General features: G+C 50.6%; 4 protein-coding genes across 4 annotated transcripts; 3 read left to right on the top strand and 1 right to left on the bottom strand.

Annotated features, from left to right (window-relative positions):
* Positions 1-2,772: 2,772 nt before the first annotated feature.
* PV08_07020 (uncharacterized protein) lies at positions 2,773-7,902 on the top strand (the record flags this gene model as incomplete). Its single annotated transcript, XM_016381352.1, has 1 exon — positions 2,773-7,902. The coding sequence occupies one exon, from the start codon at positions 2,773-2,775 to the stop codon at positions 7,900-7,902; it is 5,130 nt and encodes a 1,709-aa protein (XP_016234454.1).
* A 3,879-nt stretch (positions 7,903-11,781) lies between these two features.
* On the top strand, positions 11,782-12,546 carry PV08_07019 (uncharacterized protein; the record flags this gene model as incomplete). The annotated part of the gene is made up of 1 exon (XM_016381351.1): positions 11,782-12,546. The coding sequence occupies one exon, from the start codon at positions 11,782-11,784 to the stop codon at positions 12,544-12,546; it is 765 nt and encodes a 254-aa protein (XP_016234453.1).
* A 406-nt stretch (positions 12,547-12,952) lies between these two features.
* On the bottom strand, positions 12,953-14,380 carry PV08_07018 (uncharacterized protein; the record flags this gene model as incomplete). The annotated part of the gene is made up of 1 exon (XM_016381350.1): positions 12,953-14,380. The coding sequence occupies one exon, from the start codon at positions 14,378-14,380 to the stop codon at positions 12,953-12,955; it is 1,428 nt and encodes a 475-aa protein (XP_016234452.1).
* Positions 14,381-16,130: 1,750 nt separating this feature from the next.
* Positions 16,131-16,904, top strand: PV08_07017 (uncharacterized protein; the record flags this gene model as incomplete). Its single annotated transcript, XM_016381349.1, has 1 exon — positions 16,131-16,904. The coding sequence occupies one exon, from the start codon at positions 16,131-16,133 to the stop codon at positions 16,902-16,904; it is 774 nt and encodes a 257-aa protein (XP_016234451.1).
* Positions 16,905-18,969: the final 2,065 nt, after the last annotated feature.

The following is an 18,969-nucleotide window of genomic DNA, read 5'->3' as shown; positions in this document are numbered from 1 at the left end:
CATCCTGCAAAGTTATCATGATAGAGCAATTCGGCCAGTATGCTACCTCTTTGTGCAGTAGGTGATGAGATGACTCATCGACATTCGTAGATGGATGTTTAATCACGATCAGCATGATCGCAAATGGTACAGGAGTAAAATATTTAGCTGGGGACAGTATTTGCAGTGAATTTGGCGAAGGCTCTCGTTCTACAATAATAACTGCAATTACCTCTACGTTTTGGCTACATTCAAGTGCGGCTCCTGGGTCTTGTCAGTCTACTGTATGTGGCTCTGCGGGGCTCTAGATTCTCTGATAGGGCCAACGGAGCCGATAGAGCCTTGTACGCACCCAGGTTCCCTGTATACTTAGGCTACTCAGGGCTGCAAGCCTCGAGCCTCGCTAAGCGGTGTTCAGGATCGCACAACCACAGCGCATAATGGCTTAGTCAGGATTCGTTCAAGGAGGAAGATGCTTAGGTCTGGAAACGGAAATAGACTTTACAACGGTCAAAAGTTCACCGCTTGAGTATTATGACATCCGACGGAACTCCCTCATCGAACAACCTCACAATAGCCAGTTCAATCGTCAATGTGCGCAGCTCGAAGACCGGCTCGAAGATCGATAAGCGCAAACACCAGACTCCGGCGAGGCAGCAACTCATGTCAACTCTTCAAAACCATTCTCATACTCCAAACGCGAATCGTCATTGATCGCAGCGAATCTGAAAGCAACGGAGTCAGAGAGCCCGTCAAGTTTCTACCAAGAGTACCAAGTGTGAAGAATACATTGTGTTGTTGAAGCTGCGACGTTTTATGCGGGCCTCAACCCTGCTGCGCAGCGCCATAAAAGACGGACCGCTTTGAGCTGCACAGTCGAGCCTGTTGATTGCTTCCCCTCACCGCCTGACAACTTTCGAGTGGTGTAGCTACGAGGTCACACGAGGTGATGGTCTCCATTCCCAATTGAAAGGCCGCCGACGTCGTCTCAACCGCTGATGGATCTTCTCAAATCCAGCTAGACACAACAAAACTCGCTGTAACATGTCACCACGCTAGGCTACGCTCTACATTTCCAGGTTCCAGAATGGAGATAGATATGTTCCTCACTGAGCTCTTAAGGTAGGGTACGCAGAAGAACGGAGAGAAACCTCTCTACTCCAAGGGCTTCGCTTGCCAACTGAGATTCGAAGACAAATTTCATGTGCCAGCCCGAACAACGAGGAAGCGGTGTCTCGTTCAAACTTCAGCCGAATGGAATGGTACCGGCTTTGTCGCTGGTCTACAAAGCGAAGCGACCAACAAGAAAGCATCATCGCTGTTGAAAGGAGGCACTGGAAAGTATTACATAGGTAAAGAATAATTGACTTGACTTAATAAAGGTGTTCAAGCGTCACACACAATACCAATTACTTACTTAAGAATAGATGTTCCTAAGAAACAACTATCTATAAAAGTGTTTAGCCACGATGTAGATTCATCTGTAGGTACAACAGTTAAACAGAATACGATTTCTCTAGCATGAATAGAAGTCTTCATACGCGACTAGACTACGCAAGACCTCAACATACAAGTCCTTGGCCGTTGTTACAAAAATCCCTTCCCTTATCGACCCCTTCAATAGCAGACCAGGTTAGAAACTGGCATTACCTGCTAGCACCGAGACGCCCGCTGCCGATACTTCCAGAGTATATACGATATGCTTTAGGTGCGTGGATGAGCAGATCCACTTTTGAGACCAGCAAGTTACGAGTGCTTCCTGACACCTTTCAACTGGATACACACGTTGAGAAACATATAACTAGTATCTCTACACTCGCGTACAGTCATATACACTCATACTCCACAGCTGTATCCACTCATACCCATACTCATGCTTAGGCTCACACTCAGGCTTATACTCATACTCAGGCTCATGATCAGGTTCATGCTTATGTTCATGCTGAGGCTCACACTCAGGCTCCTGCTAAGGTTCGTGCTGATGCTCACATTGATGCTCATACTAATTCCCATGTTCAAGCTCATGCTTAGGCCGATGCGCATGCTCAGGCTCAGGCTCAAGCTTAGACTCAGGCTCAGGCTCAGGCTCATCCTTAGGCACAGATATATACTCAGTCACAGGCACAGTGTCAGAACCTTCATTGAGAATGGCCCTGTAATGAGATAGTTGATATAATATAGTATATTAAAAGTTCTCTGTAACAACGACGAATCACTTGAAGAGCGAAGAAGTCACCTCTACCTAAAGTGGGGGCGGAGGGCTTCTTATAAGCTCCCCATTCTATCGGAAGTGTACTTCTAGCTATGCTAGGTGGAACGCTTCTTTGCCTCGTCCTTTCCTATACCTGCTGCAGGGTAGTGTCAACTCCAGAGTCGGAGGAGAACCATGGCGACTGCAGCTCAAGGGCAGAATAGGCCAACCAATGGTCCTCTGGCTTGGTCTGCGCAACATATAATCTGAGAAGTCATGACAAAGGTAATGAGGTTAGCGATTGACAGGGTGAGTAGAAAGATTGAGTGCAGAGGTAGAGACTGTGAGAGGTGAATGTCTGTCTGGTATCTAAAAGCGGCAAGCTCTGGATGAACCGCTAGTGTTTACTTCCCTTCCGCCATGACACCAAAACACCAATTCAATCCTTTGCAGGCGACACATCTCAATTTATGCTTCGTTCCGGTTGGCAGCGCAAAATAGTGGTCCTATCACCTTGTGCGATGACAGCCCATATTCCCCTAGTTCCCCGTCATGAAACGCCGCCGACATGATAAACACGCGCCTCCCACTTCCACACCACAATGCCCGTCGACACGTTTCGAGTCCGCCTCAACTGCATAGACCACTACCAAGCAGTCCCCGTTGACGAATTCGATCCCCCACTGCCTCGAGATGTCGCCGTGGCCAAGGCAAAAGACCGGCCACGCATCTCCGTCATACGCGTGTTCGGCGCAACAGAGACGGGCCAGAAGGTTTTGATGCACATTCATGGGGCGCTCCAATACACATATATCGAGTACAGTGGGAGTCTGGAGCGGCACGATGTCGACGTGGCCATTCGCACTCTGCAACTCTCCATCGATCATGCCTTGGCCGTCAGCTATCGCAAGAACATATACGAGGGAAAACATCGCTATGTCGCATACATCTCCCTGGTCAAAGGCGTACCCTTTTATGGCTACCATGTCGGGTACAAGTTCTATCTCAAAATCTACTTGCTCAACCCCCTACACATGACCAGGCTCGCAGATTTACTGCGGGAGGGGGCAATCATGAAGAGAGTTCTACAGCCCCATGAAAGCCATATGCAGTACCTGGCCCAGTGGATGTGTGACTACAACTTGTACGGATGTGGGTACATCGAGTGTGACAAGGTCAAGTTTCGCGCGCCCGTCCCAAAGTACTTGGAGATGACTAATGCCTTCCATCAATGGCACGACTATTCGATTCCCCCGCAGGACGTCTCGGATGAGGGCATCCTTCCTAAGCAAAGCCACTGCGCACTAGAGGTGGATGTCCACGTCGAGAACATTTTGAATCGAAGAAACGTCGAAGCCCGGCTGATTCATCACGACTTTATAGAACGGCTGCATCCAATTCCAGCCGATGCAAAGTTGGTACAGAGCATGGCGGGACTGTGGAAGGACGAAACGAGGCGGAGGAAGCTCAGAATGGGATTGAAAGACCCCAGGAGCAGCCCTTTTCCCGCCGAAGTATTGATTTCCATGTCCGCTGACCCTAGAAATGTGTCTCCTGGAGGCTGGATTCACGAAGAAGAAAACCGCGAGAAGCTGGCTCAACTCGTCGTGGAAGAACGCGAGAAGAGTGACGAGCAAGGCGTGTCCTTTGATACTTTTGTCAGACACACCGCGACGGGTTCTGATGTGCAAACCGCACTCGAGAGCGTCGAAGACTTGTATCCCAGGAAGCTGAACCCGCCTATCCCCATCGACACTAGACAAGAAGCCCCTGGTTCTGACTACCGCGGCGCTAACAGTACGGTGTTAGTTGATAAAGAACGTGCAGACGATGTTGCAGACACAAATGATTCCATTGCGACTCCGAAAACAGTCTCGCCCGAACATGAAGATCGCAATTCTGGATCGTCTCTGACTGGTGACACATCCAGCAGTAACGGTGTTGTCCACGATGAAGTGTCGTCTCCGATTGGATCTGCAGAGTACGAGGAATACGGCATTCGTTCGGTGGGAGTTGCAGCATTTCAAGACGGGGATACTTTTGAATTTCCTGGAAATCATTTATTAGGGCAAACACAAGTTTCAAGGAGTCCCAAGCATGCCCGATTTACCGAAGCACCAACATTTCGTCCGAGGAAACGACGGAAGCTCTTAGTCGACGAAGAGAATCTTCTGCCAGACATCAGCTCCTCCGACTCTGAAGCAGATCACGATTTCCTCATCCACGGCCCCGAGACCGGCAGAAGACCCGCGCCAGCTGAAGACAAGATGAGTCGCCTCTCCCCACGTACAGATAATATCTTGCCAGTCAGTGGTCAACAAACTTCGAAACCGAAGAGCTCGTTGCAAGAATCCATCAATTCGCCAAGTCTCTCACAACAGTCGACGTTAGGCTTTCCCGCAGTCAAGAATCCGACTGATCCAGACACAATTCTTCGCTTGAGCCAGAAAAGTAATACGTCCCAAAAGTCATCTCAACTCGACTGTAGCGCACACCGCACCTCTCAGACCATGTCCAAAACTCCTCGCAAAGACATGCCGACATCGTCACAGCAGACAATTGCCCCTCCAACTACCGCAAGAAGCAACAAATCAGCACAGTCGCTCGACTTAGATCTTGTCGGCCTGAAGGCACCCAGCGATAATCCACGTTCTCTGATATATGTGCGACGCCCACCAACCTTTGATGAGGTCAAGACGACCCTAGGCCAAGCTGGGCTTCCCGACGTCATTTATCAGGAAGCATATTATAGCACCGAGGCTGATGTCCCGAGACAATCAAGAGAATACGCGGGAAGGGAGTTCAAACTTGGGAGTGACACTATACCCTACCTGCCTAACTTTGATGCTACTGGCACATCTCCGGCCAATTTTGGAAGAAGACCTGCGATGCTGATAGATTTTTCCGCCGAACGGATACGGGCCAATCAGAGACGGAAGCGTTGTCGTATACGTGAATGGGTCATAGCAGATGAGCCTCCGGGAAAAGCGGATGTACTGGCATGGCTACAGGAAGAACACCTTGCAAAGTCAGACAAAACAGTTGGGACGCGAACAAGCCCGAAGACACATCTCTCCCAGATCGATGTTCCGACTCAAAAGAACGGCTATGGGTTCAAGTATTCCCAAAAGCAGCCCAGCACGAGCGTCCAACACGAAACACAGTACATGAGCATTATGGCTCTCGAGATCCATGTCAACACTCGCGGCACGCTAGCTCCTAATCCCGAAGAGGATGCCATTGCCTGCATCTTCTGGTGTGTGCAGACCGACGATGAAGACATGGAAAGCAAGGGCAGCAGAGAAGGCGTTCACAGAGGCATTATCATCAACGCCGACGAACCCCAGAAGGCCAAAAAAGTCGGTCGCAATGTTACTTTTGAAGTCGAAGAGGAATCAACCGAGCTGGACCTCTTGACCAGACTTGTAGACATTGTGCGCTCCTACGATCCAGACATCCTGACCGGATACGAAGTACACAACAGCTCTTGGGGATATCTCATTGAAAGGGCTCGGGTCAAATACGATCTCAACTACTGTGATGAGCTCTCCCGTATGAAGGCTCAATCTCACGGCAGGTTCGGCAAAGACGACGACAAGTGGGGTTTCAACCACACCTCGACCATTCGTGTCACCGGTCGCCATACTATCAACATCTGGAGGGCCATGCGCGGTGAGTTGAACTTGCTTCAGTATACTATGGAGAACGTGGTGTACCATTTGCTGCATCAACGAATTCCGCACTATAGTTTTGCGGATCTTACTAGATGGTACCGAAGCAAGAATCCCCGTGACCTGGCGCAAGTCATAGACTATTTCTCGCGTCGCGTCGAGATTGACGTCAAGATCCTCGAAACCAACGAACTCGTGCCGAGAACGAGCGAACAAGCACGGTTACTGGGAGTGGACTGGTTCTCTGTCATTTCTCGGGGTTCTCAGTTCAAAGTTGAGTCTCTCATGTTTCGTATTGCGAAGCCAGAGAACTTTATTCTGGTTTCACCTGGCAGAAGACAGGTGGGAGGGCAGAACGCGCTCGAATGTCTGCCATTGGTCATGGAGCCCCGGAGCAATTTCTACACCAGCCCTTTGCTGGTGCTAGATTTCCAGTCCCTGTATCCGAGCGTGATGATTGCTTACAACTATTGCTATTCGACGTTTCTGGGTCGAGTGGTCAGCTGGCGCGGAACCAACAAAATGGGATTCACGGATTATCGTCGCGAGCCGAGGCTGCTGGAGCTATTGAAAGACCATGTCAATATTGCACCGAACGGAATCATGTACGCGAAACCTGAAATCCGCAAATCGCTGTTGGCCAAAATGCTCAGCGAGATTCTCGAAACCAGAGTCATGGTCAAGAGTGGGATGAAGGTCGACAAGGATGACAAGACGTTGCAACATCTTTTGAACAACCGACAACTTGCACTCAAGCTTATTGCGAACGTCACCTACGGCTACACGTCGGCGTCCTTCTCGGGTCGCATGCCTTGCTCAGAGATTGCCGACAGCATTGTACAGACTGGCCGAGAGACTCTGGAAAAGGCCATTGCACTGATACATTCGGTGGAACGATGGGGCGCCGAGGTCGTCTATGGGGACACCGACAGTCTTTTTGTTTACCTCAAAGGCCGAACCAGGGAGCAAGCTTTTGACATTGGCGAAGAGATTGCCGAAACGATTACCAAGATGAATCCCCGTCCGGTCAAGTTGAAGTTTGAAAAGGTGTACCACCCTTGCGTGCTCCTGGCGAAGAAGCGCTACGTCGGGTTCAAGTACGAGACCCGATCACAGACGGTTCCCGACTTTGACGCAAAGGGAATCGAGACTGTCCGCCGAGACGGGACGCCGGCAGAGCAGAAGATCGAAGAGACTGCGCTCAAGATGCTCTTCCGCACGTCGGATCTGAGTCAAGTCAAGAGGTTCTTTCAGGCGCAATGCGCCAAGATCATGCGCGGGAGCGTGTCGATACAAGACTTCTGTTTCGCCAGAGAAGTTAAGCTCGGGACGTACAGCGACAAAGGGCCGCCTCCTCCTGGTGCTTTGATCAGCGCTCGCAAGATGATTGAAGACCCGCGACTCGAGCCACAGTATGGCGAACGGGTTCCGTACGTGGTGGTGACAGGAGGTCCCGGCGCCCGACTCATTGATCGGTGTGTCGCTCCTGAGGTGTTGCTCAACGATGTGCACTCGGAGCTGGACGCCGAGTACTACATTTCCAAAAACATCATTCCCCCGCTCGAGCGCATCTTCAACCTCGTCGGTGCCAACGTTCGGCAGTGGTATGATGAGATGCCCAAGTATCAGCGGATCAGGAGAGTCGAGGCCGGCGGGGCCTTGGGGGCCCCCAGCAACAAAAAGACGACGCTGGAGTCTTACATGAAGTCCTCGAGGTGTTTGGTCTGTCGATCGACTCTTGACGCTAAGGACAACAAGCATGGACCATTGTGCAGGAATTGCTTTCGACAATCGTCAAGGAGTCTGTTGGACCTACGATCGAGGTTGATGAGGGCCGAGAGGAACGTGATGGAAGTTAATCAGGTTTGTCGATCGTGTGCTGGCGTTGGTGGCGTCGGCGGTGGGTGTGAGGAAGAGGTTCGGTGTGATAGTAAGGATTGCCCCGTGTTTTATTCTCGGACGAGATACAAGGCTGCATTGGCGAATGAGAGGGCGGTTTTGGTTCCGGTCGTGGACATGTTGGAAAACAAATCCGACTCGATGAATGGTTTGGATTGGTGAGGTTCAGGCACAGGCTCAGGCTTATGCATTCGACTTGGCTTGGTTTGACGTTGCGGATTTCCGGCACGTTCACGGGAGTTCTGGTGTTTTGGTAAACATCATCTTGTCGGCATTTACGGTTTTGGGGGGGCACGATTTGATTGATGCAAATACCGCCTTTGCGAAGGCCATGGCTGAAGACCGGCCTTCGCCAGATACCTGCGTGGGGAGTGGCATTCCGGATTCTCGATGTCGGTGTCTCGACCACGTGCTTTCGAAGAGTCGAATGAATCCATCCATTTGTGGACACTGTGAGGGATGGACCAATCCTGGTACTCGAGTGCATGCAACACGTCCGGCGAAAGCGCCCATCGGCGGACTGGACGCCCCTCCGGTAGATAGGAACCTCGGGGTTGACGATATGTCATGTGGATGCAGAGACGTATTGAAACAGATGACCTACCCATTCTTCCGTGGCTATTTCACGTTATGCTTGTTCTCAGACGGTGCAGAAAATGGATCCCAGGACCAAAACGGTAGATTCGTATCAGTGTTCTCCACGTCACTCCAAGAAAGGCTTGTCCAAAGTTTCCCAAGATGTCTCTACTATTTACAAGGTGGAACCTTCCTATCCAGATATTCAACTTTGACAAAAGCCGCTGCTGTACACAAGGTTCTTCTCCGAGGCACACGTCGCCCACTTGGCGCTGCGCACGAATCTCACCGTCGATCGAGGTAGGAAGAACGGCGACGGCAAAGCTTACGGGGTGGGAGTCTAGTCATGTTGGTACGGACTACAGTACAGAGACATCACTGACAAATAGGTACGTACATACATCATATTGGTAATAACAACCGCCGCTTCGGTTGCTTTCGATACGCGGGTCCAGATCGTGGTTCTTCGACGGGGGCCGAGGAGGAACTGGAGTTTACAGTTCATGCCGTCTCCCGGAGACCGAACTTTCAACAACACACACTCAAAAGAGTCCAGAGTTCATTGGAAAACAGGAAAAAGCATGTCCACCTTCGCCGTCGTCGTCAGTCCCGATGGGCTCGTCGTCGCCTCGGCCGTCAGACCAGCAGGCAAAGGTCAACTCGGCTGTTCCGTCCTTCTCGTGCCCGGTGGTTTGGTCCCAGAGCGTCAAGGCCACGTCGGTCTCCCCGACGCCTTGTTGCATCTCCAGATACTGCGTTGTTCACCAAAATCAACTGCAACTTTGGACATTTTGACATTGCGGCCAATCAAAACAAAGACTGTGCCCAACGCCAACAAATCAAGATGCGTGGGAAGCCCAAATGCAAACGACCAGCTTTGCTCTCTGTTACCGACCGGTATATGGAGGGGTCCCTGAAAACAGCCTGTGTGTGGTCGGCCGAATTTACAAGGTCGAAACGGCCGCGATATGTGGAGGTGAGGTGTCCATGATTCACAACCATCCTGGACTTGCTTCTGGCATGGAAGGAGATGCGAATTTACTGCTTTGGAAGATACGATATGGCTTCTTCAAAAGACGTGGCCGGTTATGGTTTCGCCAGGAGACGTACGTTTGATCGGCCCTAGCGACACGAAGGCCCAGCTCGGAGCCATGCTTGACGGACGCCTGCGGCATCTCGAATTCCTTCTGTTCAGTTCGGAAGACACGAGTGGTGTCGAAAACTGTGCGCGGTCTATATCATGTGTAGCGTTTGCAGCATCTTTTGCAATTTCATCTTGCAATGGTTACGATGGATCATCTGAGTGGTGTCGGTTGTAGTCGGACACGGATTTTGTTTCCCCCTTCTATCTATGATAGACTGGATATAGGTACTAGTGATCTTGGCCTATATAATCCGTTAACTTATTACGTTTAGCGCTAGGTTCGAAAATCGATTCAGGGTAACCTGATTCGTGGCTTTATCAGTTCTAAATTTAGGCCCTTAGCATCCAGGACACATTCGTGCTCAGTGTGGCTGCGAGGCGGTAGTGCCGAAAATCAAAATCGAGTGTAGCCGGACACCCTCACTGTAAGACTTATTACAGCACAGGTTGACATGAACACAGTAAGATCCGGAATGGCCCTCGTGCGTGAAAGTGTGAAAGTATGAAAGTGTGAGTGAGTGAGCAAGTGCTAGTGCAATGGTGGTGCATTTGGCACTTTTGCGCAGATTCGCGTGAACAATGCTTGAGCATCTCTCCGTCTGATATTCTCCGCCGCAAGCGCGTCCTTTGCGTAGATGGCGTGCCGCGGTGTCGGCAAGCTGTGGAAGTAGCAGTGTGTGATGCGTCTGGAAGGTATTTTCTGAGCTATGGGTGGTGTTGGTAGTGGTCGCATGATTCGGTATGGTGACTTCCTGACGTGTGTCCTCTGTGTGATGGACCATCTCTTCCCCGTCAACTCCGCCCCTTCACCGTGTACTGGGTAAGAAGCACAGGAGGGTCGAGGACAAGGCAAATGGTTGCAAGTCGTCGGCAAGTCATGTTTGCATTCTTCCCTAAGTCGACCTCTGAGAGACTTCCCACCTGGCATCATGGCACCTACTCCTTCGGAGTCCGGGACAAATGGACAGTTCCCAACGCGGTGATCTCCCGATAAGCTTGTGCGAAAGGGGTTTCAGCGACGACCGTGGCGATCGCCACGAGAAACACCGGTTTGGCCATTTCAGTGTTGGAATAATCATGGCTAATCACTACATCTTGGTCAAATACGCTCTTCAAGATGTTCGGAGCCATAGTTCCTTATTGCTAACCGGATCTTACGCCGTCACAGCCATCTAGGCACCCTCCACGAGGCTACGAGGGGTCCACTCGGCGTGTGATTGGCAACTCCGCATGTGGCTTAGACGATGTTTGGCTGTACGAACGGGCCAACTGGGAAATGCTAAAGCCGTCGGGTGACGCGTTATGGATGAAATTACTGTACAACCTGATCTCAAGCTCTCGCAGACGCTGACTCCACCGAGCACGTGCACTTCCCAACCTGATAAAAGAATAATTTTGCTGATGCCGGTCTTGCCTATAGGTTGTACATCATCCATGACGAACCCTGCAAAGAGTAGCATGTATCATGAGCTGCATTCTGAAGAAGGATACGTGGAGAACACGACCAAGGGCGTTTAAGCCGAAAGTTAGGACCGGTTGTAAAACTTGCAAGTACGAGACTGAAACGGCTACGTAAACAGAATGCAAAGCCAACGAAGAATGCTGACGAACGTTCCAGAATTCGTCGGATCAAATGTGACGAACACAAGCCCGCCTGTGTGAAATGCCGTTCCACGGGACGCCAGTGCGACGGCTATGACGAAAGCACAGGGAGACCCTCAATTATACAACCACAGGACCGCTGCCGTCTCCAAGGGCTGTCTCCCCAAGGCAACCTTTATCCCACGAGGGCACCTCCCCAGCACTGGGATCGAAGCGCTCTCCAGTTCTTCCAAATTCGTACCATTGCCAACCTGTCTGGCTACTTTAGGTCAGAGTTATGGGAACGCTATGTCCTTCAGCTCTCCGTGCTCGAGCCGAGTGTCTTTCACGCCACGGTCGCACTGGGCAATTTGCATCGGTGGTATGTGTACGGAAAGCCTCCCAATCCAGACCCTTCGGTATTTCACCATTATAACAAAGCCATTCATCACCTCTTGCGTCCGATGAACGCGTTGGCAAAGCCCGTTGTCTTGGTTGCATGTTATGTGCTCAGCGCTTTTGAAGCACTGTGTGGAGACTACAATGCATCTTTTCAGCACGTCCGTAGCGGCATCACACTCCTCCGCGAGCCGAATAGCATCGTCTATCGAAATTGCCTCCCAAGGACCACAAGAACCCAGCATTCCCGCCACGATGATGAAATTGAAGAAATCCTCCTCATTCATTTCTCACGTCTTGATCTTCAAGCCTCAAGCTTTCATCCCGCATGGACTATCTCAATGACGGAGCCTGACCCCATTTCGCGTATCCACTCAGAGGTTTCCATATCAAGCCTTGAGGAAGCAAGAGAACGTCTTACTGCGCTGCTTTTGCAAGTGATGGATTACAAGAGAGGCAGAGAGAAAGACGCGAATCATCAAGCCGCAGATGGTGATATCTCGCGAAATAGAATCGGGCAGAGTCTCTCCCAGTGGTGGGACGCAATGGAGGCATGGTTGTTACAGGAGCACAATTCCTTAAGCTCAAAGGAGCACAATGGAATTACGTGCCTCCGAATCCTTTATCTGACTGGATACATCCTCCTGACCGTGCCTCGAGGGGCGGAAGAAATCCTGTATGACAACCTCCGTGAAGAGTTCTCGAAGATTGTCGAATATGCTTCTGTTCTGGCACTAGCGCCAGAAGATGACGGTGAGCACAGCTGTTCGCACGAACTCGGCATCTTACCTGGTTTATATCTGACTGGAACCAAATGCCGTGATCCTACCCTCCGACGTCGGGCATTGGCACTTCTGACATCTTGCCGAAGGAGGGAGGGCGTTTGGGACAGTGAGTCGGCCTCGAAGGTCGTATCTAGGATCATTTCCATCGAAGAGAAAAGCGGCAAGGTACATAGCTGTAGAGATGTTGTTGAGGGGAGCCGAGTGAGGGACACCTGGCTCCTGAAACCATCCAACATGGACAGACATGCTCCTCTTGTGTTCACCCGCAGGTCACGAACAGACGCTGCATTGGAGATTATTGAGGAGCAGATTCAATGGTGATCTTGGAGCCTTGTCCAATAACCTCAGATAGGCCCTATAGTAATAACGCCTCTCCCCTACTCTTCACGTTCCACTTGAAGCTTCAGAACTGAAGTACTCTCCCAGCTTCACATTTCTTGCCGACGGTCACTAACTACAAGTCTAGACGCTCTAATGCAACACTTAAAACACCTGCTGTTTGGCCGAGTAGCTGGAGGGTTATCGGTGGAATCTCCTAGCACAAGAGGTAAGCTTGGAAATTGCTCTTGTCAGCTGTAAAGTTCTTATACCAACACATCTGCAGTCAATCTTGATCTGGTAAAATCGTCTTGTAATCAATACATTTATTTACAGATCGCAAGAACCGCTCACTCTGGCAGCTACAAAGCCACACCAAACATTCAGCCGAAAACAAATTCGCGTAGCATTATACCGAGCCAGTAATCGTCGAAGCAAACACCATTGCCACCATCAACATTAAATCTTTCGTGCTCCACGCGAGCAGATGTCCGGGAGCAGAAGAAGTGGACGGAGTAGTTGTCGTTGGTGACGACGAGTTCCCACCTGAAGAGCCAGTACCATTAGTCCGTGCTGCGAACCTCATCTCCGTCTTTCCAAAGTCAAACACCGCAACGACGTTTTTCAAGAAAGACGCGCCAACAATACCTCCGTGGAGCTGAACGCCTTCGTAAGACACGCCGGCGAACGAGATCAAGGAGGAGACGCAGCTGCCGCCACCCATGTCGAGGATCAGATCCCGTCCATCGTGGAAGAATGTCTGATTTCCAATGCTGAACCCGAGGGTCGGAGCGGTCGCGTTGCAGGCAACTTTATATGTTGGTGGGTAGCTTGTTGGGTCCAGCACGGCCGGAGGTGAAAAGTGACTGTTGACCAGGTCGGCAAGGTTGTTGGGAAGGAAGTTAAACCAGTTACCTGAGTCGACCACGGCCAGGAACTGAGTCGAGTTAATGGTGAGGGCGTGGGAAGGGTCAGCCCTGGGACCGTACACAACACTGTCAACGTTGACAGACCACCATGAGGGCTGGGCTTTGTTGTTTGTGATGTTGACGGGAAGAGGAGTATTTTGGACGGGGGCAACGGAGAAGTTCACGGAGTGTGGCACTGGAGGAAGGCTGCCGAAGGTGAGATAACCGCCTGGCCCAGAAACATCCCCCCGTGGTATCCTTTCCAAAGCCAAACTGAAGTAAGGCTCGCATTGTCCATCTTCATATAGGCTGTTAAAGAATGGGCTGTATATCACTCGGTCATAATCGTAAGTGTCGTTGGACTGGTTCAGGACGGATCCAGGGTGTGCAGAAGTCCAGACGGGATATGCCAATCCGAAAATGCCGCTGACAGTTCCATCAAGAGGGTTAGATGACACATTAGCAACGCCGATGGTCTGGCCTTTGACTGTGGCACCACCAATGGTCACGTCTTCTTTCCCGAGAATTCCGCTCTGACGCCCGTTACCCATTATCTCTCCATAAAATTCATCTGGGACCTCTTGGAATGTCAAATCTGGGTGATACGTTTCCGGACCCAGACCACAATCCTCTCGGGGTAGGATGGCATTACTGGTGTCGTTGACACATATCCAGTCGTCCTGCACAACCCAAAGGTCTGAACTGCCAGTATCCACTAATAAGGGGAATGTTTGATCTCCGCCCAACGTCACGTTGACGGCGAAGGTCGTGCCGTAGGCATTGGCCTGGAGCTTGGCGGTGAAACCCCGCAGTGTGCTGTCGGTTGAATGCCTCGTGGTGTGCAACTCGGCCACCGTAGGAATGTTCGAGGCAGCGCTAAAACGTGATAAGATGATGGGAAGGGATAATATGAGCAAATGGGAACGCATACTTGTGGACGTAACCGCTGATTTTCTCTGAACAAAGAGGACCGAGATGTGGTGCTCAAGATAGACCGGTCTTAAATACTACGATACCTTCTAGACAAAATCTGCTTCCAGGTGGTAATTTACCTTGGCCCGCCTTAACGGGTGGGGCCCACCCTTCAATCACAGATATACACTACGCTTCTCCATAATGAAACCACCTATCCGTACTTCGTGATTCGTTGCTTCGTTAAGCATACGAAGATCCGCAATCTCAGCCTCACTTCTCAGTGCTGATCGCCGGCTGCTGAAAAGGTTTCAGGCTTTCTATCAATAGCGTACGACAATATTTGTGCAGTCGCCTACGAAACAATTGTGACTTTTATGGACAAGCGCAGCCCGAGTTATGGTATCATCAATACTGCGCCACTTCTCAAGCCGACTTTAAGTAAGGGTTCGCCGATAGACTCCTCTAGGTTCTGGTAACCCGTCATATTATGGTCGCAGTCACTCCCCTGGGACGTGCCGACACGGGATTCGTAGCACTTCGAAAGCTTCGCAGCTTCACATCTGTCGACGGCTGCGCGTAATTGGGTGACAACGAACAACATTTACGGTAGGGTACGATAGGTAGCTGTGTAGTTTAATACAATGCAGCTCATAGTAAACCATTCATTTATCAATTCTGAGACAGGTCCAAGTGCTTTTCTGGCTGTAAGTCAAAATGCATCATGACTTCTCCATCTTCGTCCGACAGCTCGACCCGACTAATAAGCCCAAGCCGCTTATAGAATTTAATCGGCGATCCGGTTTCATATTAGCTTTACCTTCCGGCGGCGTAGGCATAACCCCCAATTCTTTTGCCAGCCGATTGTGCTCTCGAACATGCGCAATGGCCATTACTATTATCCGTCGCCCCTACGCCATACCCTGAAAACGTTGATCAGTCATAAAGGGCCAGGTATGCTATGCTTCCTCGGGATCCCAAATCGCCATCATGAGGAAGCCAACAGTCGTATCGCCGGCGTAAACAGCACGCACCCACGCGCCTTCAGAGTAGTGAGACTTCAGAAGTGACATAGAGTTACTAGCGAGGTCCCTGTATTGCTTCCCGTGCACGCTGAGACGTGTAACGGTAGAGCGGAGTCTCTACTGGGTCGCGCCTCTGTGTGAGGACGATGGCCGACCATTTTCAAGGGATAGGCTACAAATGGCCTAGCATAATCTTGATAAAGTATGGATGAGTCATAAACGGAGGTAGTATTCAGTGTTCAAAGACTGCTTCGGGGTGAATGAGTGATCCATCGAGTCTAGTCAGGCTTAATTCATCGTTTGCAGAAGAGGCATATGTTTGAGGTTTAAGCCCGACGAGCTATCACGGTGGTCATTAAAGCCATGATTCATGCATTCCATTGCGTCTGTATGACTGTCTTTGACTCGTAGTCTGAGAAGGCAAATACTCCGCTCCCGGATCTGCCGAATAGGCGATTCGTCGTCCATTGGAGACGGGTCAAGCCACTGATCGTCTGGGTCACCCAGGCCCGCGTCGTGAGCAATTCTTACCCATCTTGGCTTCTGCCGAGAAACCAGCGACTCAAGACAATATTTGGAGCTTTCAGAAGTCGCTTCGACAGCATTGTAAGCGAATTTAACTATTCAACAGTAGGGATATTGTTAAGACTCCCACGTTGGGAAAATTCGACCCTGTCTTCGGCTGCGAAGCGTTATACCCGCCGCTTCAAACGTTCCGTTCTCACCTCATTTTGCGGCAAAAATGATCCAAATTCGACCAGCGACAAAGAGCGAAATCCCGACAATCTCCAATATTGCCGCCACAGCTTTCTGGAACCATCCTGATGTAGTACGGTACTATCCCAAGCGCGGAAAACATCCCCAAGCATTTGTTCATGGTTACGAACGTGTGTTGGAGGAACATCTCTACAGCTCTGGCGCCCGTTTACTGATTGCTATCCATGTTCCTGATGGTCCCACAAATGAAAACGCCACCAAATCAATTGTGGGCTTTGCTGCGTGGCAGCGATATGGCGATAGCGATTGCGCCGAAGAGTGGAAGAAACGCTCCTGGAGCACACGATTATTCTCGGCTTTGCTGACGGTGCGGAATTTCGCCACAATTGACCGATCATATTTGGGACCCTTGCAAAGGTGGGAGCTGCATCGGAAATCTACGGAGACGGAAGAAGAAATTGGTGATGTGCAAGTCAAGGAAACCGAGGATCACTGGTGTCTTCATGTTCTTGCCGTGCAACCTGAATGGCAACATAAGGGAGTCGGAACTGCACTCCTAGATTGGGGCGTGAAGGAAGCCATGCGAGAGGAAGTCCCCCTCCTGCTCTGGGCATCAGTGGTTGTAGAAGGGTTTTATCGCGCCCACAGATTCACCCATGTTAAGAAAGTATCAAGGAATGGAGAAGATATTGATTACCTGATGGCTAAACTACCGACTAAAGTGGGTGATACAGATGTTGAGGGCGAAAATGCTGTCGCTGGAGCCGAAATCACAGAAGATGATATATCAACAAGGTGAGAGTATTAGAAGGGCGCCTTCCATGGGTTCTGTATCGGAAAACATGTCACGGCAATTGTGACATGCCAAAAAGCTGATATTTGGGGTGCTCTAGCACATGGTCCTATAGTAGCTAATGCTGTTGGTGATAGCAATGATTTCGAAAGATGTTGGCAGCATGAGAAACGTTGAGACACTAAAGGACTTAGGCGGTCCAGAGTACAGTTAGAGAAAAAGTATGAGAACAAACCATCATCCAAACTAGACTATAGAAGGTTGTCCAAGTTGCTTGGTATCCAAGATTCACAGAGTGAGGTCTTCAGGTGCCTAAGAGTTAGCTAGCCGACGAGCCTAAGCGACCAAAACTCTGACATCTCATCGCCGTGGATATCAGTATGTTGATCAAAAATAAGTCGTCTTGAGTCTTTAGGTCGTTGAGTTCTTCGAGTCAAAACTTCTAATTGTTCAAGATATAGGGGATAGATGCCTTCTATAGCTCCGCTGACAGATTTTCCGCGGACACTTGCGAGCCTTTGGATTCCGTTGCTCCTGAATCCAACAGAGATCCGTCCAGTGTTTGAGGTTGAGTCCTCTTACCTGGAACATCATCGAATCGTGATTCGGTAACCAAGTCAAGACTCATAGGAATCGGCGGAGCCACTCAGCTAGCAATGTCAGCACGAAGCAAGCCAAAGCGCAAGGCTTCTTACACCACGATCCTCAAAGTGGTTGTCTGCTTGGTATCGGGATGCATGAATCTGTGTGGAAGTATACAGGTCAGCAGCACATCAGCCGACGTAACGACTAACTCCAGAGGATGCATCCGTCGTCGCAATCGGCAATGCTGCGTTGTGGAGGCAGTCGTTCGACTTTGGTGGGTTAGGTGGTGTAGGAGGATCTTACGCCAAAGGTAGCTAGGTGCATAGTCGCTGCAAATCTGATTCTTGGTTTTCCAAATTACCAGGTTGATGGATTTGTTGACACCACACACAGACCGCCCTCTCCTGGCATGTCGCTCGTCCTGATACCATTCATAGACAGCTGTCGCTCGGCTAGGGGGAGAAGAGATACGTCGAACTGCTCCGCATGCGCGCCTGGTCGTTTTGCCTCTGCTCAGGTTAGCTCAGTCACGCACAGGACGAATTCCTCGCCCGGAATGACCCTAGGCTAGGCCCTGCTTTGGTGAAGAGGGTGGCCAAACGCTATCGGATTCGCGGTGCTCAGCAACCCCAATTGTTGGGCTTGGAGAGGTCAACGAGCGCATGATGTGAACACAACCACCATAGCGCCGGCGTCGACCATGGGGCTGTTACTCACCAGTAAGCTGCAAGGGCACAAAACACAAAGATGGGGCCGGAGAAACAATGACTTCGGCTCTCTTTCTTGTTGTCTTTGTCTTCAAAAGTATTCATGAGCGCCATGGTGTCCAACAGAAAAGAAAGGTCTGGAGTACTGCAGAGTAGCACGAGAAGAGAAAATGCAAACGCAAAGTCAAGTCTTGGAAGAGAGCAAAGAAACCTTGCTTCGTCTGTGATTAGGCAGCCAGTTCAGGCGTTCGAGGAGTACGACCCAAGTCCAACAAGATTTAAACTTTGAATCTTTCTGGTCCACATCAGAACCTTGAGGGCTATTAGAGAGCGCCGAACGTATGTGGATCGACAGGCAATGGCTAGTGGTGGAAGGTCCTTTGTTCCCATCACTGCTGGCCCTGGACAGGAGTGAGTATGGAAGGACGATATGGTCGGTGAGGGAGCGAGGGCCCTACCACTCAACAAGCCTCGTCTGCTCGAACCAGCAGGGGGCATGGACGTGGCTCTGGTATGGGTGTGAAAATCGGAGGCCAATCATGTCGATCCGGCTGTCAAAGGAGGAGTGTGGCTTCGTTCGTACGAGCATAGGACACCAGAACACGTCCAGCGTCTATAGCAACACCTTTGTGAGTGAGGATATGAAAGGAGAACGGCACAAGAGGATTGCAACTTACCTCTTTGTGTGAGGCCAAGGCGGCAACCCTTGAACCTGTTGGCGTGTGTGGCTTCGACGTACGGAGGGCCCTGGAGCAATAGGCCTCCTCCGAACTGAGTAA

Source organism: Exophiala spinifera (genome assembly GCF_000836115.1).
Source record: "Exophiala spinifera strain CBS 89968 unplaced genomic scaffold supercont1.5, whole genome shotgun sequence".
Taxonomy (NCBI): domain Eukaryota; kingdom Fungi; phylum Ascomycota; class Eurotiomycetes; order Chaetothyriales; family Herpotrichiellaceae; genus Exophiala; species Exophiala spinifera.
Note: the sequence above shows the minus strand (reverse complement) of the source record. Positions and strands in the feature narration are given on the sequence as shown.